Source organism: Borostomias antarcticus (genome assembly GCF_949987555.1).
Source record: "Borostomias antarcticus genome assembly, chromosome: 9".
Taxonomy (NCBI): domain Eukaryota; kingdom Metazoa; phylum Chordata; class Actinopteri; order Stomiiformes; family Stomiidae; genus Borostomias; species Borostomias antarcticus.
This window is the reverse complement of record NC_140242.1, coordinates 23,175,441-23,201,425: the sequence shown is the minus strand read 5'-3', so window position 1 is coordinate 23,201,425 and position 25,985 is coordinate 23,175,441. Positions and strand designations below refer to the sequence as shown.

At 42.4% G+C, this 25,985-nt stretch overlaps 2 protein-coding genes across 2 annotated transcripts; one reads left to right on the top strand and one right to left on the bottom strand.

Annotated features, from left to right (window-relative positions):
- Nucleotides 1–2,725, top strand: LOC311312910 (leukocyte cell-derived chemotaxin 1-like; the record flags this gene model as incomplete). The annotated part of the gene is made up of 5 exons (XM_084442918.1): nt 1–21; nt 647–787; nt 1,168–1,321; nt 1,752–1,948; nt 2,501–2,725. The coding sequence occupies exons 2-5, from the start codon at nt 668–670 to the stop codon at nt 2,723–2,725; spliced, it is 696 nt and encodes a 231-aa protein (XP_084299044.1). The 5' UTR covers nt 1–21; nt 647–667.
- Nucleotides 2,726–11,829: 9,104 nt separating this feature from the next.
- On the bottom strand, nt 11,830–14,810 carry LOC311312909 (endothelin receptor type B-like; the record flags this gene model as incomplete). The annotated part of the gene is made up of 9 exons (XM_084442917.1): nt 11,830–11,964; nt 12,368–12,476; nt 12,558–12,691; nt 12,836–12,976; nt 13,280–13,484; nt 13,693–13,805; nt 13,980–14,287; nt 14,406–14,464; nt 14,749–14,810. The coding sequence occupies 9 exons, from the start codon at nt 14,808–14,810 to the stop codon at nt 11,830–11,832; spliced, it is 1,266 nt and encodes a 421-aa protein (XP_084299043.1).
- Nucleotides 14,811–25,985: the final 11,175 nt, after the last annotated feature.

Here is a 25,985-nt window from a genome sequence, read left to right as displayed (position 1 = left end):
TGGAAAGTCAGTGATAAAAGTGTAAGGGGTGTGATCTATTACCAGACTTTGCCATTGAATTATGTAGGCTAGGTCATCTTTATGCCGACAGGTTACATCTGAACACATGAGACTTCAATGGTCTACCTGTAACCCTGGCCGAAAGGTTTTGGCTCAGTCAAAGTGAGCTAGGTTGAGCTAGGTTGCACTTGTGAATTGAGACATAGCCTCCTGGAATATTCACTACCAATTTGTGGTCATTTTTAGGGATATCTTGAAATAGGCCCACCATATTTTAATGTTTCTATCTTGATATAAGATAACATTTCATAGTTGAATATGAACATATTCCTCTGTGAATAACTTTGGCATGCAATTTTGGCCCATCTCATTACAGGTGCTTGAATATGTATGTGTTCTAATGAGCTCACCTGCAGGGCAACATCTCTAGATAGATCTCTGTCCAGATCTGCTGCCTGCCTCTGAGATGTTACATTCAGAGCATCTGTTTGATCGGATTGCTCAACACAGTCCTTTTAAGTGTAGCATGGGAGAATAGTTGGAATATCTAATTGCATTGTGGGAGTTGGGAGCAAAGACTGTTATGATTGTTATTGCTGACAATTGCAACGCATAACTTTGCAACATCCTTGTTTGATCCTAGCAGGTGTACAATATTCACTACAGCATGAGCATCAGTGGGCAGGTGAAGGAGGGATCCATGGAAATTGATTGGGATAATAACCTTGAGAGGTTCAGAACCGGCACTGGGAATGAGGAGGCTGTGGAGATCCATGACTTCCACGTTGTGAGTTGTCCTCATCCTCTCCTCCAGAAGTGGTCCACTGGAGACTTGGCATGTCCTTAAGAAAGTAGCAAAGTTGTGAGTGTAAACATGCCGTCTCTTTGACTTCCTAGGGAATCACTGGAATAAGGAGTCATTGATCTTCTTTGACCTGGTACCGTAAGCTCTATACCAGAAAGTGTTCTAATTAGCAATGTAAGAATTTAGCGATGTTGTAATTCATAATTACTCAAGTTTATACTCTAGTTCTTAGTATGCTATTTCGCCTGCAATGCTACAATATCACAGTGCTCATAGAGAACTGTTGCCCATACACACAGTAGTGTGAATAAGACAGATGTCCTGGTGCTGTTGTAGTCATGGGGCATCTATCACCCTGCCAGGCAGATGAGATCATGCAAGTGAAGTTTGACGAGGATTCTCTGGTATGGGTGGCTGCAGACCAGCCTCTGAAGGACAGAAGTTTCTTGAGCCCCAAGATCCTGGACCACTGCGGGAACCTGCCCATCTTCTGGCTCCACCCAACCTATCTCAGAGGTTCCTCTCGCTCTTCTCTGTCTCTCCAATTGGGGGGGTTAATGAAATGTACAGCACCTAAAACAATCTAACCATTCACACGATTACATTCACCACTGAACAAACACAAACCATTGGTACTTCTTGTATTTGTTACATAAGGGATATTTACAAATATTTACAGTTTAGCGCTTTGTTTCAAAAGCTAGTCAGACACACATCTACAGTATTAACATCATGAACACACTCCCTATCTGGAGTAGAGAGAATAAAAAAACTCCTGTCTCACATTAAAAAGGAATGATCTTGAAATATGCAAGAATGCTTGATATCACTGCAGCTAATTCAATTATTCAGCACGACTGAGACAGACCAAGCTATGTAGGAGGGAGCTCTAAGGACACGTATAATGTTGACCCAATACCCACACCCCCTGTGACTGCCGGAACAGATGGAGAGAGGAGAAAGAGAGACACCGAGCGAACCAAGCGCCAGTTTGACACGGAGGAGTTTGAGACAGCTGCTGAGGAGAGGAACACAGCGAGCCGTGCGGCGGATAGCAGCTCCAAGAGAGCCAAGCAGGAGGGGGAGGAGGAGGCAGAACCGTCCATTGTGGGGTCAGGCTTCAACCCAGAAAACCCCTACCACGTGAGTATGGATAGGGATTTTGTTGACATGTGGTAAATAAAGTGGTATATGGTATATATAGTGGTATGTAAAGGATATGATATTTTTCACATTAGATATTCCATTCAGATTAACTTTGATTTTGAGCCCCTAAGCAACCCCTACAGTAATATATTATGAATTCATAGCACCTCAATTAAGAACAAGTTTACAAATCCCTTGCCTGGGTAAACCATATAATAAATTCATATTGTAAGACATGCAGTACAGCTGTTGAAATATGGAAATTTACAAAGCAATCCCACACTCCCCCAATGTGGTGCTGAGGGTGAGTAGGTGTTAGATGAACAGCTGCAATTTTAGGTCACTAGCTGAGGTGATAGCTGCCATCCTTTGTTTATAGCCCTCTTTCACAAAGCGGTGAGCAAATCGTTCACTGCAATTCATTAGCTTGATGGAGCTGGAGCTAACTCTCGTGAGCGAATAAACATGCAGGGTTTCTCGGATAATAAGGTCAATACGGAAAAAAACATCCCTCCACAAACATAAACGATGTTGCTTCTCATCCTGCAGCGCAGTCAGGGGGGAGAGGATGGCACCGTGACCTTCGACCCCATGCTGGACCACCTGGGCATCTGCTGCGCGGAGTGCCGACGCAGCTACACCCACTGTCAGAGGATATGTGAGCCCCTGGGCGGCCACTGGCCCTGGCCCTACGACTACAGGGGCTGCCAGGTAGCCTGCCGAGTGATTCTGCCTTGCCGTTGGTGGGTGGCACGCATATTAGGCGTTCTGTAAGAGAGCACGCTTGTCTCTGGCCACATGTGCCAATTATGCCAGAGGTCTCCAAACCTTACACGCCATAATGTATTTATATGCGGATACTTATTTTGTAATGTTGTGTTCGGTTGTAAATGCCAGACGTAGCAGGCGAGCTATGCTTGTTAGGGTGAATCAGGGACCACAGTGAGAATATGCCAGCGAAGAGAAATTTCCACCTGGACCCTTGAGGAAGCAATTAGCATATAAAGCACGTACACTCTCTCCGCAGAGAGGAACAGAAGTAAGAGCAATTGTAAAACGCCAGGTCGTAACGCAGCAGTTTAGAGATTGAAAAGTATATGCCAACTGAAATCAAGTTAATCAATCATATTTAATATAGAAGTTTATAGATTGAAAATACATATGCTTGCTGAAATGATAGTCTGTCTCCATGCTGCATGTAATAATAATAATAATAATAATAATTATTATTATTATAATTATAATTATAATTATAATTATAATAAAACAGTATACTGTACATGCAGACACGAGGACAGAAGACTATTGTAGAAGTTTATAGATTGAAAATGTATACTCTTGCAAAAACCAAGTTAATCAGTCATATTATTACATGCATCATGGAGAGAGGCAATACACAGAGTCAATACATTTCTCTGGGGAGTATATTCCTTTCAGATTGCAGTGATACAGCAGCACAACCGGATGCCATAGCTGTGCACACGCTATAAAAAGGCAGATAATGATGGGCACAGTACAACACCGACGCTGCATTGAGCCACAGATAGAAAGCAACTAATTAAAATAATAAACACATAACTGCTTGATTTCAGCAAGCATATACAGTTTCAGTCTATAAACCTCTACGGTAGCTTTATATTTTAAGTAAACGCATACCTTATTCATGTTTCATACTTTTTCAGGAAAAATAGACTTGGCCAGGCCTTGATGCACTGCACTGTATTTGATGGAATGTATGGTAATGGATAGACAAATGCTTAATAAAGATGATGTACATCTGACTGCATCTACACACAATATACAATTACATCTACATATGTAGATCAATCTATTCCGTGCCACTCTGTTTTCTTTGGCCTGCTGGGTCCTTCAGTGAAAACTGAACTGACAGTTGTGGCTACCATAACTCCCACTCACAACCCAGCGCAGGGTTGAGGGTAGTGCCATTTGTGCACATTGACGTGCCTGTTGATGTGAACTAATGTGAGATGAGTGTCAAGGGAACTGAGGGGCATTTCAGTAAAAGTGACATTTCAATAAAAACAAGAGGGGAGAGGAGACAAGCTAAGCAACCAGTTAGCATTATCACAGGCTACAACTGAACCTATTCTCTCTCCACCTTTATCCCCATCTCGAAATCAAAAGAAATCAGACCAGTATCTCTTAACGCCGTTTGCCAACTCCCTAAATAATTGAGAAGGGCTACGTTGAGATCAAGCTGTTTCACACAGGATGATCTCCATAGATCAGATCACAACAGACGTGAAATTACAGCAAGATCTGCCATAAAGCCGCATTGAGACGTGGTGAGGCGCGTGACGGAACAGCACAAAGAGATGCTTGTCTCCATGCGAGGGGGATCTTTCCGTTTTTTCATGGGCGTAGAGGTGCTTATCACATCTGCAGTGCTGATAAGACGCTCCCTGTGCCTCCGTAGGCTATATAATATTAATCCCCTCCCACGTCTGCAGATGCACTTAAAGGAAGGTGACAGGCATGACATATCCAGGACCTCCTGATGGCTCGTGCTCTGGTGTGCAGCCGCTGAAAGAGCCCCAAGTACCCTGAAGTGATGTAAATTTGCAGGGGGAGTCCAATTTCCATCACAGCGCTGTCACTGTCATGGTCATTAAACTAAATCAACCCGCTGTGTGTCACACAGTTCCCGTTTTAAAGTCCTCTCAATAATGGAGTTATACTTGGACTGCAGATTGCAGCGCCACGGTGAATCTCTGACCTGACAGCCAAGAGCACAGGGCTGCACTTTATTTCATCTTTAGAAATCACAGCCAGACACTGGATGTGAAAGTAAGAGGTAGCATGAAATTATTAATTGATCATTTCGACCCCAATGGATCTCAGAGTTGTATCAACTGAGGTTCAGTGTCATACACTGAGGCATTCATTTAAAAGTAAAATTAGATATTGTATGTCCTGCCACTGTCAGCGGTTTCTCTCTTTACCCAAATCTTACTGAGTACTAATACTATACTGTAATACTATACTACTGTACTAATAATATACTGTACTACTGTACCAGGAGAGAAAAAAGACAAAGAACTTAGTTGACTCCACAGACAGATAGACATGAGGGGAGGACAAACTCACAAAGAAAAGATAATATCACCACAAGCAACAACACACCAACAAAATGTAAACTGAGATAACTCCATTGCCTAGAACAGCAGAAGTTTGGGTATCCTCAGGGTGTGGTTTTGTTTTGCCATCCCCTTCCTAAAAAGAGAAATGTACCCCTGTTGAGGGGTGGAGACGGATGTGTCGGAGGAGCTGTGAGGAGCAGGGAGACAGTGGCGCCGTTTTGTTTGTCTCCCCTCTGGAGCCAGGCTTACCCAGGGAGCCCTGCAGGCCAAGGAACAAACAGAGCTTTGTGAGCACTGACCCGCTGTGCCCAGCAGCCAGACTGCAAACCTCCACTCCTGTGCTAATGGGAAACCATAGACAAGGAGTCCACAGCGGCCTGGGCAGGCGGGAGCTACTGCTCACTGTTCTCGCATCCACCTCGCATCCACCTTTCATCATCACCCATCAACATGAGGACAGGCTGGCAGGGTACTGTTGCCCTGGTGAAATGGCGAGACCACAAGCCCACAGCAACTCCCATCCTAGACAAGCAGAGATGCCTTATGTAGTCAGGATTTATTTTCTGACATCTGAGTCCTACTAATCAAACCCCTGCACTCATTGGAACTCGCTGTGAATACATGGGAATATATCCTGTCAGGAAATTGCTTGTTCTAGCCTTTGAGGCATTAGCAGTGTGAAGTGAACCACTCTTGCATGCACTCCCTACATTTGATTGCATGTTTGCCATTACAGTCAGACATGAATGGTGTAAGCAGGACTGACAGTCTGTTTTGCACCTAACCCAGTACACAGAAAAGCTTTTAGGCCTGCTCATTATGTTTTTCCGCAAGACAGCACTGAAATGCTTACATTGTTGCTGGCATTTTCAGAGATGCCTGTAATAGTTCAGGTGATATTTGAAAATGATGTTCACTTTTTCATAAACGCATGAAACTTGGTACGCTTGTACAGTTTGGGGCCCTGTCAAAAACACCTCATGGCGGCCATCACAGCCATATTTTACTTGACGCCATATCTAAATGATGTATTTTGCATCATATCCCCTGAACCAAACATGGTAACACAGAGTAGGTGATGTCCACCCCAATGTTTTGATGATCAACTATTACAATGATACCATATACAACATCATAAATGTTGAACAAATGATACAGATTAACAGTTAATGGTTGACATTGTGAGAAGAAAATCACAATATCTGAGAACCTAGGCTGGACTATAATGTCTATAGGCTATAATATATTGTTGCATGCATGTTGTGTAGAGTTTTGAGTGTCTGTAATCATTGACCATTAGAACATATGGGTAGACATCACCTATTCTGTGTTATCATGTTTGGTTCAGGAGATATGATGCAAAATACATCATTCGGTTATGGCGAAAAGTAAGCTAAAATGGCCGCCATGAAGTGTTTTTGCCATGACCTATTTCTGAAAATATTCAGGGCCCCAAACTGTATACTGTAAGTGTACCTAGTTGCTTTAATGAAGAAGTGAACATATCACCTCAAATGTGGCAGACATCACCTGGGCTATAACAGAAGCTGAATCTGCCATGGAAATATAACTGCACTTTCTCCTTGTCGCTGGTATGGTTGGAACGAGTAGGTAGCCTATGGTTTTAGTACATGAATTAAATGCTTTTTATTCCCATAGTTGAGTGGCCACTCGCAGCTCTGGCCAGTAGTCTGATCTCCCTGCAGTTTGCCAGCGTCTCTGAAGTTGTCCGGCCTTAGGCTGTACTGGCAGCTATCTCGCTCTCTTATTTAGTATGCGAACCCATTAATTAAAAACCTGCTGCTTCTGTACGTGAATCCAACCTTGTTTATTTCAGTCAGTTAAAACTGTAACTGTAACTGTAGCTTGTATAGATCTGACTGCATCCAGAGAAATACTCCAGTAAATAATGAAACATGGTCAAAATCCTTGGTGCCAGCTTTACTCGGCATATACAGTGAACTGCCCACTACCTTAGTCTCTCCTTGTACTGATGTGTTTCACTTGGACAGTAGAGGCCTTTACAGGTAGATTGGTGTGGGGGCCTACAATATATATAGAGAGAGCTATGTTCTGGTGGGATTTTCCAAACAGCAATGAGACTTCAGAGAACGCTCCAGTCCACTGGTGGGTGTGGTTATCATTGTATACAGCAGCCAGTGAGGGACAGTTGTTAGAGAGGTTTAGGTAACCCCCCAAAGTAGAGAGGTGTACTGTATTTGGGTATTTGGGTATAATATATGTGCAATGCAGTGCAATATTCTTTGTTTGTTGAAACCTCTGCAGGTTTTCAACCTTAGTTCTACTGAATGCACTACCTTGGTAAATAACTAATTAAAATCCTTTCTTTCAAGTCATTCAGTTTTAAGTCCTCACCAATCTGGATTTAGAGCTAATCATACTACTATCTCAGATGTCATTCTTGTCATTAATTACATAATCTCGGCATTAGACAACAGGAAACACTGTGCTCTTTGATACAGAAGATCACCAGCTGTTTTTAAACAGACTATCTAGTATTGGTTTGGGTAGACAAGCTTGTGACTGGTTTCAGGATTATCTGTCATGAATGTGTCAGTGTGTGAAATCGGGTGAGATTCAATCTGTTTTCCTGTCTCTAGCTAAAGGTGTGGCCCAAGGATCGGTGTTGGGTCCTGTCCCTTTCACCATCTATATTGATGATATTGTCTCTACACTAACTGGCTGTCATGTTCATTTATATGCTGATGATACAGTTGTCTACTGTTTTGCAGAGGAAGACATTGTTAATTTGCAAAAAAAATGGCTTCCTGTACAGAAACCATTCTAGCTTTCCTATGTTCAGTAGGAAAATAATTGTTCAAGCTGTTTTAAAAAAAAATCAGTATTAGACTATGGTGACACTATCTATAGACATGCTTCTGTGACAACCTTGAAACCCTTGGACTCTGTCTACCACTCCGCCCTAAGACTCTAGTTCTCTAAGGCGTAACTATCACAGGTATTTGGGTTTATATTCAAAGGCAAAGCCATTATTGGTTAACTTCCACCTTACATCTCATCTCTGTTGGACTGGAGCCTTGGTACCTACAGTACCAGACCCAATCTTATGATCGGCTTGTTCTCAGGGTTCCTCGAGTGCATTCTGAACTTGGAAGGGCTGCTTTTTTCCATGATGCTCCTTATACTTGGAATACCTTACAATAGACTCTAAAGCTTGAGGTCCTTCCTTCAGTCAGGAGTTTAAGTCCATGGCTCTAGACCTATGTACTTCAACCTGTAACTGTTTTTAATTATTATTATTGTTCATTGGATTTGTTTTGTTGATTTGTGTCTCTGCGTAAACTTGTCATCACTGTAAATGAGGGAAACCTCAGTGCTCCACGAGTATAAATAAAGGTTTGAAATGAAATTAAATGAAATGAAACTATACTTAGGCAGAGTTATACTGTAGATAACTGTAGTCTAAACAAAAACCAAGACTTCATGTGTGCAAACTGTGAAAAGCAAGCTCCACCCCTCTAATGTCAAGAGATTACACTAATAAGGTGCAAGTTGTCCAAGGTGTTGCTGGAAGTATACTGAAGAAGAACACCAATGACTTTTTTAATCCTCCACTGCAGGTGCGACAGGCTGAGCACGTACCTGTAGATATGGCACCCTGGGGCGCGCGCTGTAGTTAAGGCTTACAACAGCCTCATTACCTCCCTCCGTTCACATCAGATTCTAGCAGCAGTTTGTCACGGGCAGATTCCTCTCTGCCAGGAGGCATCAGACCATTACTACTGTACCCTATCGCCATATGGACGGCATTTTCAGCCAGACCGAAGACTAAAAAGCCCTCCAGGCAGATTCCCCAGATAACTATATGAATATTTTTTATCACGTTTCCATCTAATTTGCACCAAATTATTATACAGAACTAAAATATTTAATTAATTTATAGAACTGATCAAATACAGGTTCATACTTTGATTTTTGAGAGTTGTTATTTTGGTAACACACACCAAGTTGTTTTATATCTTGCCATTCCCTGCATATACTGTGTGTGTGTGTGTGTGTGTGTGTGTGTGTGTGTGTGTGTGTGTGTGTGTGTGTGTGTGTGTGTGTGTGTGAGTGTGTGTGTGTGTGTGTGTGTGTATATAAAACCAAACACTATAATAAAACAGTAACGCTTTATAAAATCACAGCAAATTAATAACTGTCGCTGCACATGAAAGGCTTGTCTGGGCTGTGTGAGCAGTTGCAGTGAGGAGTGCCTACCTGCCACCCTACTGATTAATTAATTTCACACTGTTTAATTAAATCCACAGTCTGGGGAGTCTCAGCATCACCACGGGGAGTCCTATCGGGGCCTTATGTGCACAGAGAGACTTCTCAGGGAAGGTCTCAGACGACTGCTCTCTCTCCCTGCTCTCAGAAGTTGTCGTTGACGTCAGCCTCTCTGGAGACTAAAGACCATGATTGTCTCAATGTCATCTGCCAGTCATGAGTGCGCTCCCCAGGGGACGCGATGGCAGAGTAGCAGCACACACATTTACCCGGCATGTGCTGCTGGCATTTGCTGTGACAAAAGAGTCTCTCGAGATGTGTGAGCCTAAGAGAAAACCAAACATTCCCAACAGGCCATTCGCATAGACACACAACGTTATTAAAAGGTGATATTTAACTAGAAAACTGTCAAAAAAAACTATCCTACATTACATATTATCTGCATGGTTGGCTGTTTTAGATCGTTTTAGACTGTATGTGATATTTCACTTGGATATCTTGCTAAATCACAAACAAGCCTACCAACAAGTTGTCTTGCGAAGCCGCAGATCAGTGTCTGTGGAGCCACGTGGCTGTGCCATGGACAGTGAGAGCGTTGGAGCAGCAGCAATATGAGAAGGATAGAGAACGCAAGTATGGTAATAAAACTGTGTGGGCTAAAATGCCTTCCATTTACTAGAACATATTTTTGGAAGCTTTAATCACCAACATGAACATTTTGAATGAGATGTTCAAATGAGCCTGTAATTGCATGATTACGATTGTGACTTCTTTACCAAACCAAGTGATTACACCGTTGAGAGGATTAAGATTATGAACATTGATGTTTAGAGCAGGAAATTAATCTTTTTTTGATTTTCTCGAACCAAGTCACATCTCTGAGATTAATTGAATTGAAGCTTTAGCACAATCTAGTGGTTGAAATGGCAACAATGGCAGAGGAACAGACAAAGGAGGAAAACAACATTCATACTTTAGAGCAATAACATTAAATACATATCACATGAGCACTGAGGTGGAATGTAATTATCTCTCCTGAACTATGCAAAAATATAACAATCTGTATGATACATTATTGTCACATTGCCTCTCTCACATTTCGCTTGTTACAATCATTAGCCTACAGAAATTATATTTTCTTAAAAGTTTTGAAAGTCAATGGCGCCCTGTAGATGTTTAGAACTTTTCACACCCGGAGCCAAAGTAGCTCTGTAGATTGGTAAGACATCTTTGCTTGCTTTGTCCTGTGTCTGGGAGAGCTATCAGGTAGTCACCCCCCTCCTCCTCCTGACCTCATTCTGTCATCTCCGTTTTCCTTCGTTCCCACTCTCTGCTCTTTTATACAGTGTTTCCATGCATTACACATTTAACAATGCATTAAAAATAGGCCACCAACAATCAGTCATTCGGCAGTAAAGACAGAATCCACTAGTGGCTTCAATTTGATATGTTTCTCTGTGATTATGAACTCTGTCAAAGGCGCGACACACACAAACACACACACACACACACACACACACACACACACACACACACACACACACACACAGCTAGTCAATGTGAGTGGGAGGCTTTCTCAATCATCTCTCAGAGATGGAAATACACATTTATGTCCCAATAATTTGTTGCGCCCTGACTGACATCCTTCTGACATTAAGTACAGTATGTAAAAATGAGAACAAAGTATTCTAAGCCCTGTTAAAATTCTCCTTGGTGTGTATTACTGTGCTCGCATAGCGTTCCATAGGGACGCTGCTGTATTTGTGTGCAGCTAGATAATCTCTGAACAGGTGGTGAACCGTGCAGTGATCTTACTCACTAAAAAGAGGCTGCCAGGAAAACATCTGCATGATACAGCGTGTATTGTATGTCAGAGGGTGGTAGGTCTACTGTACCTAAGATACTGTGGGTTGTGAAAACATGAGGTAATGGTTGGGAGTGGATCAAGGCCATGAGGTAATGTTTGGGAGTGGATCAAGGCCATGAGGTAATGTTTGGGACTGGACCAAGGCCTGGGGGTGGAGGAGTCAGGGACGACTCACTCTTTATGTCTGAGTTGCTCATGCCAAAAGCAGATGTTCTGCTGATAACAATCTCATAACAGACAACGCCTCAATGCTACTGTAGTAACAAATTATACCCCACCACAATGTAAGCCGAGTGACCTGAAAAGATGTCTAGTAAGCAGAGCCCCTATGAATGCTACCAAGGAACAGACCGCAAGCACACAAAAAACACCACAAAACAGACAATTATCATTAATTTGTTTCTTATTAAGTGTTTTTAATGTTAGTCAAATAAACCACAAATAATATCAACAGAGCAACGTTAAATACGTCATTGTCACAATAATGGCATACGCCTTGAACTGGACAACGATTGAGAACAAAAATGTTGCTCCCAATCTTAATCGGTGTTCAATTCAAGGCGGATGCCATTATTGTCAATGCCAGAGCACATCACAGTCTCCAGTGTAAGACAGCATAACACCTCGGTGCAGGACATCTGCCATGAACGGTGTCATGTTCAACGCTCAGCTGGTCCCTGGACTCTGATGCTGCTGTGCTCGGACCCCGGCTCCGGCACCTTCCACTTCATGTTAGACTGCACCTCGTCGTGCGCTGCCAGCTCCGGCGTTGTGCACCAACAGCACAGACATGCCTGAGGGACAGAGACACTCTGAGTCGGTCAGAGGACGAACGCACACAGTCGTCCGATTCACGTGGAGAGAGATCACTAAGACAATGAGTGAAGAAGAATGAAGCAGGGCGCACAGTACAGTATTATGTAGTAGTGACTTGTTAAGACTCGTCTCTGCAGCTCTGATTACTGTTTTCCAGACACTATGTTCGCCCATCTGCCCACACAAATTAAGCAATTGCCCACACAAGTTAAGTCATTAGAGGTCAGTGAGTAAGAACTGACCTTGAATACAGTTGCACACAGCATGCATCATAGTGTTACATTTACCTGGCTCCTTCTTTGTCTCTGTTAGGAAGCACTGCGCCATGTGAAAGAACAGGAGATGTATCTATATATGTCGTCGTCCCCCCCCAAGTCTTACCTTGAAACAGGTTTTGAACTTTTTGCTGACCATGTACAGGGCAATCGGGTTGATGCAAGAGTTGGCTGATGCCAAATTGATGCCAATGTAGTCCAGGACAAGAAAGATACTGAGAAAATTCAAGGATTGAATTAGTAACACACACCGTAGCATAACTCAAACAGCAACAGTTGTGTGCAATGTAGCTTACCTCAATAACTGACACCTGTTGGGATCCTTCTCATCATACAGAGTCAGTTTTAGTATTCTGCTGAGGTAGAGTGGTAACCAGCAGACAGCAAACACTACCACCAAGCAGAAAACTGTCTTCGCAACTTCTCGCCTCTGAAATCCAAAATAAATAAGGTTAGTTAGACGTTACAGTATGCCTTACACAAAATAATAAGTCCTAAGAGGGCATAGGAATCCCCCACACTAGAGTATGTAGGCTATATCTTTTTATTTTTTACACAGCATGTTTGCACTGACCTGTTTAATGTGGTCACTTATTGTATTGTCAGTGTGCTTCAGTATCTTCCTGGTCATCATTGTGTAGAAGACGGCTGTGCAAGCCAGCGGCATGCAGAAATAGAAACCAAAGAGCCACCAGTCCTTAACTGATTTATAAAACTGAAAACACAGAAAGATCCTATTAATGTTTCTGTTGATGAAGCTAACTGCATATTTTGAATATGACAACTTTTCACAAGTAAATTACTGTTATTCACAAGTTAATGCCAAGGGGTTTAGGTGTCAGTGAGGTTTTTTGAACAGAAAGTGGATTGTCACTGTCAGCAGAAATGGCAGAACACATCGTCTTCATTGCTATTTCCATTACTAGCTGCTTCCTCTGAATTTGAAATCAAAATAAAGCAAAATCAAACAGAAACAGTATTATTATTATTCAATAGCTCTGCGTTTTGTGAAGGCTACCTGCATGAACGGTGTTGTTTGCATGGGATGAAGCAGGCAGACTCTCAGATGGCGTCCTTTATAGTCCATTGTTATCATATCAAAGCCAGCCACTTCAGGCACAGCCAAGACGGTTGATATAACCCATATCAAAGATATTTCTATCGCTGTACACATAGACACACCGATGCCTTTGATTCGATTCCAGGATGCAACAGCTCGATATCTACAGAATCAACAGGGAAATTATGTGAGGGGCTTATAACAATCAAACAAACCGCACCAAATCAAAGCAAAACCTGTTTAAGCATAACAAAGACATCTGCTTGGTGAAATGTAGACATCAGCCCTAACAGTAATAGTATTACATTACTGTGAACATGTGAACTGTATGTTTGACAGTATAGGTCATGAGACTTCTGCTGTTCTCTTACCTGTCAACACTCAGGGCACACAAACTCAACACAGTAATTCCAACGGAGGTTTTCTGTATGAAGGGCACTAATTTACATAGCACCACGCCAAATGGCCAGTCCTCTGCCATCAGCTGGGAGGACGAGAATAAACATCACATTAAAAATCTAATTCAACAGATTCCAAAGCTCTTTGTAAAAAAAAACAACAACCGTGAAAGATAAATCAAGAGAAATGATTCTCTCTCCTGATACAAGTGACACATCTCATTCCATTTTCACACAGAAGCACACAGCAGCCAACTCACCCTGTAAGCGTTGATTGGGATGTCTATCACAATGTGTATTAGGTCCCCCAAAGCCAGACTGGCAATCAGGATGTTAGGTCCACTTCTCATGCATTTATTTTCATATATGATTCTCAACAGGGATGAGTTTCCCACTATTCCAACAATGAATACAAGGAGGGACATCACAGTACTGATGTATTTAAACGTGTCTCTAATTCCAGCGGAATGCAAGCACATAGGGGGGAGGGGGGTGTTCCGACCTGACCCCCCAGGGAACCAGGGGCTGGAGCTGTTAGATTTGTGGTTCTCTGTGGGTTCCAAAAAACCTGGAGATGCCGTTTCAAAAAGTTCAATTACAGGGAATGGTTCTGAATGCTGATCATTGGTCTCTGCATTGACTAGGGTCATTCCTTTGGTGAGGAGTAGACAGAGATTAAGAGCTACAATCCCCATTGTTGATGATTTCCTCAAAAGGCTCTAAAATGTTTCCTCTAGGCACCAGGCTGAAAATGAGAATGAAAATCATTACGGCACACATTTCAGCCTTGAGAGCTACCAGAACCTAATCAAGCTGGTCTTACTGACCACAACAAGAAGCAAGGATGTTTATCTGTTAAACTATTGATTTAAAACATTGAAATGTGCCAGCTTACCTTCAAACACCAATTGATTCACCATCCAGATACTGTGGCCTATACAGCCGGGGCCTAAACATTTTGCCTTGGAGGAGGATTTTATAGACAGAGATTTTATTGGCAAGGTAACTCATCAATCTGTCACTGCTCACACTCCTGGATGCGTCATATGGGTGAGTGAGCGTTCGTTGTCTACAGCTTTGCAGCAGATCATTCTCCACGTATGAGCAATGCTCCTGCAAAAAGTAGTGTTACATTGTCCAAAATAAAATAGGAACAGCAAAATGTACTTATACTTTTGTGTAGGCTACAATATACTTTTATAGGTTACTTAAAAAAGTATTTGAATATGCAAAGTGTGTAACTGGACTATTAGCCTTTTGTCAGCCCATCATTGTAATATCACATCACAGCAATATTTTTTTTTCCACCAGCAGCTCATATGGGCCTACCTCAGCATGTGTGCTTAGAATGAACATTGTTCTAAAGGCTATTTATCATGATTTAATTTACTGTTGCCATGTAACTAGGCCTAGTCAAACAAATAGCGCCACGAGGAAATTCTTTACAATCATTAATGTCACCAAATGGAGGCTGGATAATTCTTTTGATATCTCAGTATTTGCTCAGGGCTGGCTTTCATTCTCATGAAACACGGTCAGGACAAGTCATTCGTCTTCAAAGCCGACAGATCTGGTCTGCCGTCGGTCCTCTGAGATGATGGACGTCAGTGATCTGACTTCCCTCCAGCTCATTGCAGAGAATGTGCAGAGTTTGGAGGCGCATGATTCCTGCAATGGTTAGCAAGGCCCAGTCGCAGGTCTAGGTATCCACTCATAGCTATATCCCACCTTATCTGACAACATTGAAATCTGCCCACAGATGATATTTGGAAAGCTAGTGATCACCAACGACCTCTTGTGAGAGTTGGGTCGACTGGATGAAATAACGTGTAGATCAGTGTAAATGTAGGCTTTCACAAAGCTTTAATTCTCACCTGTGCGTGGTAGGTGAGAAAACACAGCAAGCTGTGACAGGACTACTGCACTTGGATGAAAACAACAACATGTAAGACATCATTGGTCACTTAGGCCTAATGTAGACCAGGGCCATTAGCGAATCTGGCCATGTCTCCTTTAAAGCTACATGAGATATCTCGGCACTTTAGCGGCCCCTCTGGTCGTGATAAAATCGGCACTGCGTTTTAAGAACCACACTTCCCACAATTCCTCACGCACTCGCTGTAATGGTGTGAAAAAAATCTGATATACAAACATGCGTGTAGAAGACTGGATTGGAAGATTGTAGCTACTTCACGCGGGGCGAAGTGTTTGTTGTCTTCCTGATATTGTGACACGCAAAACGCGTCACTTCCGCTGCCAACACAAGATTTCCCACCAGTGTACTAGCCAGTACACTGAAATTTTAAAATAATAAATTCACAGGGTCTCATGCAGTCTCATGTCATGAAAACGATTTTGGGGGTCTTGCTAAGGCCAATTCATAAGCTAATAGCAAGTAAAGGTGAATATTGAACTAGAAAAACGTTCTGGTGCTCGAGAGTACAGACCTCCACCCATGAATGCATTTTGTGGCTCTGTGCACGCGCACATGTGTGCGAGCAGGACATGTTTGGGAGGCTATTGCTGCATTCATTAGGTCGAGAGCTTTTTGCCAGTCCAATCCAAACCATGTGTCTCTGTGACCTTCACATGTAGGGTTAAATTTTTTGCTCCTGAGCCCAAGTCCAAAAAATGGTGAATGAACGACTGTGTTTTGCTGGCTCTGTGGCTCCCCCCTCGGGTTGCAGCCAAGGGGAGGGGGGGCAGTTCGGTGAAATCCGGGCTCTAGCCCCGCACCTTACAGTCCAAAACCCTGTGCCATTAATGCCCCTACATGGGGAGCTGGCTTCGCTCCATTTTTTTGTTTTAATTTGTGGATCCGCCCTGCGATTCGCATCCGCTAATAAATGTAATGGGTTCTATGTTGGCCCATTGCATTACAGTAATTTAGCTGATGCTTTTATCCAAAGCGATTTACAATGATTGCATTTAATGTAGGAAATGTCAGATGGGCAGCCACTCTGCTGTCCTGATGTCATTGGGCAGTTCATTCCACCACTGTGGGGCCAGGACAGAGAAGAGCCATAATTGTGTTGTTCGATCGCAGGGCCTTGAGCTAGCAGAGCGTAATGTTGAGCCCATGCTACACCCCACCAAGTTTCATGAAAATCAGTCTGGTAGTTTTTGCATATTCCTGCTAACAAACAAACAAACAAACAAACAAACAACAAACAAACAAATGAAGCAACGAACAAACACATGCCACCAAAAACATAACCTCTCACCCTGCGCTGTCACTGGGGTGTAGGTAACTAGGGTAAACTGTGGTAAATGTGCCAATTAACACCATTTTATAGCTACTTATTTGCACTCCTTTCCCTGCCCTATCCAGCCCAACATCGAGGAGAAATTCTATCTGACCAGAGTTCATAGAGGTTTAAAGGCACCTATTGTATTTATTTTGCTACTCATGCACTTTGGCAAGATCAAGACAAGATTATGTTCTTAGTCACTTCTATAGAAAGGAGATGCATGAGTTCTGGCGAGTTTCAGTGCACACTGACTATGTACGTGAAATGTAATGATTGTAAGTCGCTTTGAATAAAAGCATCCGCTAAATAACTGTAATGTAATGTAATATAATGTTCACGATAGTCAACTACCCAGACAGACGGGGAGTGGGTGGAGCAGAAGCTCTCAGACAGCTGTCAAGGTAGGCTAGTCTCTTTCAGACTGTTTGGGTGCGAATGCCACTTCGTTCTGCCGCTCTTCCCGGATGACTCAACGTCTGTCAGCTCCTTCGTAATTACCTCTCTCTCTCTCTCCCTCTCTCTCTCTCTCTCTCTCTCTCTCTCTCTCTCTCTCTGTCTCTACCCTCTCTCTCTCTCTCTCTCTCTCTCTCTCTACCCTCTCTCTCTCTCTCTCTCTGTCTCTCTGTCTCTCTCTCTCTCTTCTCTCTCTCTCTCTCCCTCTCTCTCTCTCTCTCTCTCTCTCTCTCTCCCTCTCTCTCTCTCTCTCTCTCTCTCTCTCCCTATCTCTCTCTCTCTCTCTCTCTACCCCCCCCTCTCTCTCTCTCTCTCTCTAACCCCCCCCTCTCTCTCTGTCTCGGTCTCTTTCATAGTTCAAAGTGAAATTGAGGAGCCCGTGCAGGCACTACAGACAGACTCATCCTGATACAGATGGTAATACAGTGTTAAGCAAAATAAAAATCACAAAAATCACAATGTACCACCCATTGTACACCTGAATGAAACTGGCACATTACAGACTTGTAGCTTCTTTGGAAGAACGAAGAGACAGAAATGGAAAGGACACAAGAGAATGTGTTTTATGGAATACGAGCCATGGCACTTCCTTCACTCTTGGCATACAGGCCAGAATCTAAACCACCCCCTGTTCATTTTGAAAAGGTAAATCAAACCCAATGTTCAACCAATGGTTCTGTGTTTTATATAGGCTACCGTCTTTCAGTATCATCACGGGGAACTGTTTTACATGAAAACATACTATGCAGTTTTACAGTTCAAGATTCAAGAGATTCAAGATTCCGTTATTTGTCATATGATGGTATACAGTCACAGTGAAATGTTGCTGCTGACTGAGATTATTCTCAAGACAGATAAACACCAATACTCAATTTACAAATGACAACTTTACAAGTTGCCATTTAAATTTACCATTTAGGGAGAATAGGGGATATGGGCTAATGATTATTTGCCAGTAGGTACCAGTGGTGTCCACTGCTGATTCTTCAGGCGAACAGCGGGAACAGGAAACCCAACCTGTTCTGTGTGACTACTACAAAGGGTAAGCCCTTCATTAGCTGGAAAGAACTGAGAATTCACCCTGACCTGGTGTTTCCTTCAGCCTACATGTTTCAAGCCACAAAAGCAAGCAACAGCAGTTCCGCTGAGGCTTTTGATCCCCCCACTTCCCACACTCACACACACACACACACCCACACACACACACACACACACACACACACACACAGCTCTTTTGCTGTGAGCAGACCATGAAAGTGAGGGAGTTTCTGCTGGAAGAGGACCGAACATTAGCTGCTGCTGCGGTGAACAGGAAGATTGATGTGGGCCGCGCCCACCCTTCACCAGAAAGCAGGGGAAGAGGGCTGCAAGGGAGCGGCTTGAGGTGAGAGGGTCTAATTGATGTTATGCTCTGTCCATCTTGGTGCCAGCTATTTGAACCCCACCTGCAGTCCCTGCCTCTGCTTTTGTAATGAAATGGTGCCATGGCCCCAGTCACCTCTGACTGCTCATGTGTAATTGGTCCTCCTGACTCCTAAATGTTCGGTGTGGAAAATACTTTTCAGTCAAAGTTTAAAGTTTTTCCGAAGTGGTAGTTAGCCTGGGATCTTTATTTTCAGGTAGATGCTCCGAGGTACTGGCTATCATTCTCCCATGTTCCGTTGGAGGAGAAATTAACTTCCAGTTCAACCAATTTTTCACTTTAGAGAACTTGAGAGGGTACAGAACACAGGCAATCAGAATCGATTTTTCTTCAGAAAGTCAATCGTCAGTTTCTTCAGAGTCAATCTTCAGATTCTCACAGGAATTAAGCAAATACATAAAACGGTTATAAATGATGGATGAGATATTGAGCACATCTCTCCCAGACAAAATGTCAATAAAGCATTATTTCCTTCTATATTTGCAGGTGGACTACAGATCAAAACCATCTCCTACAGATATTCCACTGAGTTTTGGGATCATTCGCAAGGAGGCTTATTTTCCCCAATTGGATATCACAGATGCCTCAGACATCGCCACCCTCCAGGGGGACACAGATGCACAGCACAGGGTATCTGTCTGTGTCAACACACTGTCAACACTGCCCAGAAACAGCCCCTTCTCTCTTTTCCCTTGACACTATCTGCGAAGTGGAATTGGATAGGTAGAACCAAGCGGTTGGTTGATCCATCTTGTGCTCTGCAATGTTTTTTTTCTTCTTTTTTTCTTTCTACAGTAGGTAGATAGGTAGGTAGATAGCTAGGTAGTACATGTATATGTGACTTATAAGTGGAATTTGAGGCCATGTGTTGTTTCAGGCCAGGACCGGTCTGACGAGTATCTTTCATGATGGACTGTATCAATTAATGAATGACTCATGTTTTGTTTCTGTCCTACAGTAGATAAATCATGTGCTTATGAGGCTTTATCCAAATGGCAAACCTTTCATCACCATATACTACCTATGGAACAGGTAATGCATTGTTTTAATGAGACTTAATGAGCCTATGCCTCAGGATTACGTGAAAGTAGGTGAGCCCTCTTTCTTAATGATAAGAGACATGCAATAGGTCCCATAATGGAGGCAAAGCTATTCATCTGGGAATACTGCCATCGTAATATCATCAGCTGGTGACTTAACCTATCATGGAGGATAAGGACTTAGAGCCCCAAATTCTTGCCATTTTCACCACCAGAAGTCAGTCTATGTGCTTTCATCCCATTGGGCTCATTTGGAAGGAAAAGAGTGCTCATGAAACTAAACAGAAGCAAGTTCACAGTAAACACGATGTCCCCCAACAATGCTGCAATGTTAAAAATCTAACAGAACAATACCTGCATCACTGATGCTATTTATGACCATCTGGGTCACAGCTGGCCAATCACAGTATCCTTTCACATCTGTTAAAGGCCAAGCACAACTACATCTAAGTAAATAGATATAGCTTCTTAAAATGTAATCAGTTAGTTAGCTACACAAATAGCTTGTCAACTAGTGATCTAGTGTGCTATTTTGGACATTTAGCCGTATTTGTGGTCTTTCTACCATGAACCTGAAACATAGAGACCATCATTTCACAGATCATTCCAGTATTGAGGTAACTGCCATTTTTATGCAGGCTCTCGCTGGGCTACAATGGAAGTCAATAGGGCACCCATAAATGTGTTGGAAAAACTATGATAAATGTGCTTCTCTGAAATGGGAAGCACAGGGTGAAATCTTACCAATCTCGGTATGCTCTCCTGTGAAATGTACCGCAATCTGAATATTTTTACATGTTAACTGTACAGTTGGGTGATCAGTTGGGTCTGGGTTCTGCTGCTCAAAAACTTCACAGTGGAATTTCAGAATAAAAGCCTTCCAATGTGCACAAAACACAAAGTGCTCTACTCAGAATACTATTAAAACAAAACTGTCTGTTTTCAATCACTAATTCCACTTCAGACACATTTGAGGACCCCAGATAGACGCAACTGTGTCATGGAATGTGCATTTTCAAGGGGCGTAGATCTTAAAATTAAATCTTATCTACAGTCAGATTAATAGTTGATTGTTGAAGGGTGCAATCGTTTTGGTTTCTGGCATGAAAGAAACATTGTTAATAGCAGTTTCTAGTGTCCAACAGAGGTAATGATTTGGGTCACATATTTAATAATTGATATTTGATAGATAGATAGATAGATAGATAGATAGATAGATAGATAGATAGATAGATAGATAGATAGATAGATAGATAGATGGATAGATGGATAGATAGATAGATAGATAGATAGATAGATAGATAGATAGATAGATAGATAGATAGATAGATAGATAGATAGATAGATAGATAGATAGATGCACCACTTTTTTCATCTGCAATTGACGCAGATTCTCGAGCCACTGTTGAATTCATGTTGAGAACGTGCACAGTGTGAGGGCATAGGTCCGCTCTACAGCATGGGTTGCAGTGCTGAGGACTATGTGGAGGATACTCAGCAATGCAGCCAAACAGACTGGGAGACCGAGAGAGTCGGGGGCCAAGCCTGCACGTAGGCCGTCAGTGACTGTAGGCAGCCTACTGTAGGACTGTAGCACTGTAGGCTATTAACCACTGGTACCAAGCACTTGGTGTGTTGCCTGCAGCTCAAGCCTACAGATAAAACTTAATTTCCATTAAATGTCCATTTCCATGGAATTCTATATTTCTCTCAACTTGTCTTAGATGAGCAGAGCCTGGGGGACCCTGATAAGACAGCTTCTCAGAGTATGAGCCCAAGGTATGAGCCTGTAATCAAGATGGTAATATGAACTAAAAAACATCCAAGTACTGCAGCTTAAGGTCAATGATTAATTTGGACTCTAAAGGGCCCCATCTAGGAGTTGTCCATCAGAATATGAGGAGATCCATGCATTTGATGGGAGAGCTGTCTCCAGAATGAATACCGAGGCCCCTGCAGTCGATTGACACGGTCATGGCTCTTTTCTGTCCTACGCCCGCAGTGGTGGAATGAACTGCCCACTGACGTCAGGACAGCAGTCACTGCCCATCTTTCGCCGCAGGCTCAAAACTCATCTCTTCAAGAAGTATTACCACGATCCTCCCTCTTAAGCACATATTGTATTTTTAGTTTGCTATTCTTACACTTTGCCTTCAGCACTAGATTATGCTTTTAGTCACTTGTTTTACAAAGGAGATGCACTTGTGAGTTCTGGCAAGTAGTAGTACATTGTCTTTTCCTATGTTAAATGCAATTATTGTAAGTCACTTTCGATTAAAGTGTCAGTAAATGACTGTAATGTAATGTAATATGTACTGTAATGTAATGTAATATGTACTGTAATGTACCAGGACAGACAAACTGGGACTGGGTGGACCACATGAGACACGAAGAGGACAAGAGTCCAGTCAAGACAAAATGGTCACACTAAGAAGTAAGAGGATCCTCACAGAAGGTGTTTTTATTAATCTCTGCCTGGTTGGTTATTGTCTCATGTGACTGTGTCTGTCTTTTACAGTTGACAATAAAACAGAAGAAGCCATCTCAAAAGCTTTTCCGGAATCAGTGACCACGCCACACGGTCTTGATACAGGTCCAGACATGGTGGTAAAGGTGTTTCAAATGTATGACAAATGCTATTATGAGCTACCATCCTAAGGACAGTAGTATGCGATATGTTGCGCATTTTACAGTAGCTCATGAGTTTCTTGATTTTTACTTATTCATGAAGAGCATTACAGACACTTCCTAGAATATTTAATAAATGATGAGCTGTCTTTGTTTTGCTTAGAATCCTCCCAAGAAGCAGGACTGTGAGATGTCCCTAGATAATGAAGTGGTGAATATAACAAGCGAGGATCCGTCAACTCCCCCAGCATGCCAACAGGCTCCATCCAGTTTTGACATGGGAGAGGGAAAATATAACTCTTTGTTTAGTTTTACTCTACATAATATAATACATTATATTATTACATTATATTATTCCGATTGTAGGACATTGCAGTGCCTTTCTCAACAGCTCTGACTGACATGCTTGCAGATTAACAGGGGGTCGATCTCTGACTCATCAGGACAGCTGCTGGAGAGCGACCTGGACATCTCCAGCAAAAACGAACCCTCGGTCAACAGAGACCAGCTGGTCAACAACACAGACCCAGACGAGAGCTGGCCTCTCTAAAGCTTCCGCTCGTACCTGTCAGATTGATTGCATGAGAACGTGAGGAGAAATGTCAGCCTGTGTACAGTAATATATGTAGTGGTTGGCTTGTTTCATGTGAAAATGGTATTGTACATTACCTGTACAGTATGCCATTCAAATAAACTACTGTAAAAAGGTTTGAGAATGTACTGAACCACTAACCCAGTGAACCACTTCACTTCAGCTAGGAATAATGAACACAAAAAGACTAACATGTAAAAACAAAAACAAAAAAACTAACATGTAAAAACACTGACTATTAAATTGAACAAACACATTATAACCATGGAGGTGATTATAACCCAGCAGCATCATAACATACAAACAGTAAATAACTGGGCATATCAACATTAATGTCAATGTAAAGATCATAGCATTAAAAACATCATCGTATGATCATTTTTATCTTGCAACATAGGAAAAACTGCATACTGTAGCTGTGCCTGTCCTGTGTCTGTCTGTGTTGGATCCCCCAGCAATTCTGCTGTGTGGTGGCCTGGAGGAGGGAGAGTTTCTGCTGCAGGAGGAGACTGTGGGTGGCTTCGCTGCTGTCTAGGAGAGCAGTGAGATTGATGTTGGCCCTCACCCCCCCCCATCACGAAGGCTGCAGAGGAACGAGCCGAGCAAAGGTCAGCATCGGTGTCGGCCATGATTGATGCAACGCTAAACGGTTCTTCATTCAAGGCAATGTACTTTACTGTAACTTTTGATTACATATTTTAAATCGTTGTGAAAGCGTAATGCTGCTCTTCCTGTAACTTAACTTAAGGCAGAAAAAAAAAGGGAATTGCAAAGGAAACCCAGGATCAGATAACCGTCCGTTTTCAGGTAAGCACAGTAAAGCCATTTTCATGAACTCAGGTTTACAGTAAAGAGGTACATTCTGACCTGAAAGTGCTTTTATGCTCTGATAAAGATGCATAGTACAGGGCCAGACATCTTAGGAGAAGTACATCATTGATTTCCTCTACTCATTGTGTTTATGCTTTTAGCATGGCAGGAGCAAAGGCAAACTTGCGTAACACCACCATCTGCTGTATAGCTTCTCCAATGAGGCATGGACTGCTAAGGAGAAGAGTACAAGACTCATCGATTCTCCCAACACTCCCCCTCTCTATGGGGGCAGAGCAAGGACAGAAGGTACATGCTCATCTCTTAATGACTGTCACCTCTCAGATCAGATGAGGTGAACACACAGACCTGCTCCCTCAGGAGCCTATTACAGGCCGTGCCCTCTGTATTAAGAGTTGATCGGTCCCCATGCAGAACAGACCATTTCGATTGCTTTGTTCTCGTCCATTGCGATACATTTCCACATATAAACTTTGCACACTCCCCAAAACAGAGAACAGTCTTACTTTTAGTTTTCTGACCGTGGAAACACAATATAATAACTGATTATTTATTAATATGCCATTTAACGACATATTATTTATTTTCATGTATGTAAGCCTGAGACATTCCATTCCAACCTTTTCAACCATTGAACGTATATTCTGTATCTTTACTATTAGCTTGCCCTTGTCTGTACAATATTGTTTTTCTCCATACATAGTCTTTGTGAACAAACCATGGATGATGACAATGTATTTCTAAAAAATATACATATAACAATTGTATGTTCCAAAATATCATGTTGGTCTCCACCAGACTATCACTAAGTACTGTAGCTTAGATGATGTTTATGAACTTGTGAGTTGCATTCCCTTTAAGACAAGAAGAAGAACAACTATGGTTATGATTTGTTTCTAACTATAATCATTTAGTTGCCCAGTGATGAGAATGTGTGAAGTACAGTCGATCAATAGAGGTACTAACAGTACAGGCCTTTTCACAACTCTTAATATTTCACTTAAAAATATATTTTATTGTATTAAATACTATATTGTTCAGATCGTGTCATGTTACTTTAAACAATAAACCCTCTTATGGTCTTACAGTGAAAGAACACTTATCCTGCTCTGACAGTGGTCAAACATTTATCACCATATTCCCAGATGAAACAGGGCAGATTTTGTATCCTTTTGTATGTAAACAGGCAAAATTTCAGATTTCTGTAGGCTACACAATGAAATCGTGAACAAATCTGTTTTACACTTCATTGCAGCTTGTCTAATGTACATATAATAATATTTGACCATGTCTGTGATGGCTCTGTTTCCTGACTATGTGGTTCTTTCTGCCAGGACGAACGATGGGAGGCTCTGGTTGCAGTGACACAGGGGCTTTGAGAAGATGCTGGAGTTGGCTGAACCATGACCCCCATGTCCATGGCAGCCCATCTGTCTGACCTTGAACCCCAACACTAACATCCGCATCCAGACCCAGGCCTGTTTACCTCACCTTCACCTCTCACAAGTGCAGTTTGCGTCTCAACGTAGGGGCCAGATTCAAGGTGAGTTCTACACCTTATTGTCGTCCAAGGAAACTAAAACGATTATTTTAGATTCCTTGTTGTCGTCATTGTGAAGAAACAGCTTGCCACATCAGTGTACATGTGATAGTTAGTGATGGTGCGTTTTGCTCTGGAATGTGTACTTGTTTTACAGCTGGAGCAGGCCAAAGGCCTGATGTTGCCAGGGCCAGACATGGTCCAGAGACATTTCAACTGAAGAGAGCAGAGCTATTCACAGGTCCAGAGGATTCAGTCCTACATCACCTACAGTACTGTACCAACAGTCCACAAACATTAAAGTCCCAGTACAGCCTCATCTCACAGTTGAGGACTGAGGCTGAGGACATCTCTGGATAAGCAGCACACAGCCAAGAAGACCAGGATCCCTCTAATGTAAAACCCAAAACTCTCTAATGTAAAACCAAATTATCTTGGATATACACTTAGCGCCATAAATATCTGGACATTGACACCGTTTTCATCATTTTGGCTCTGTACACCACCA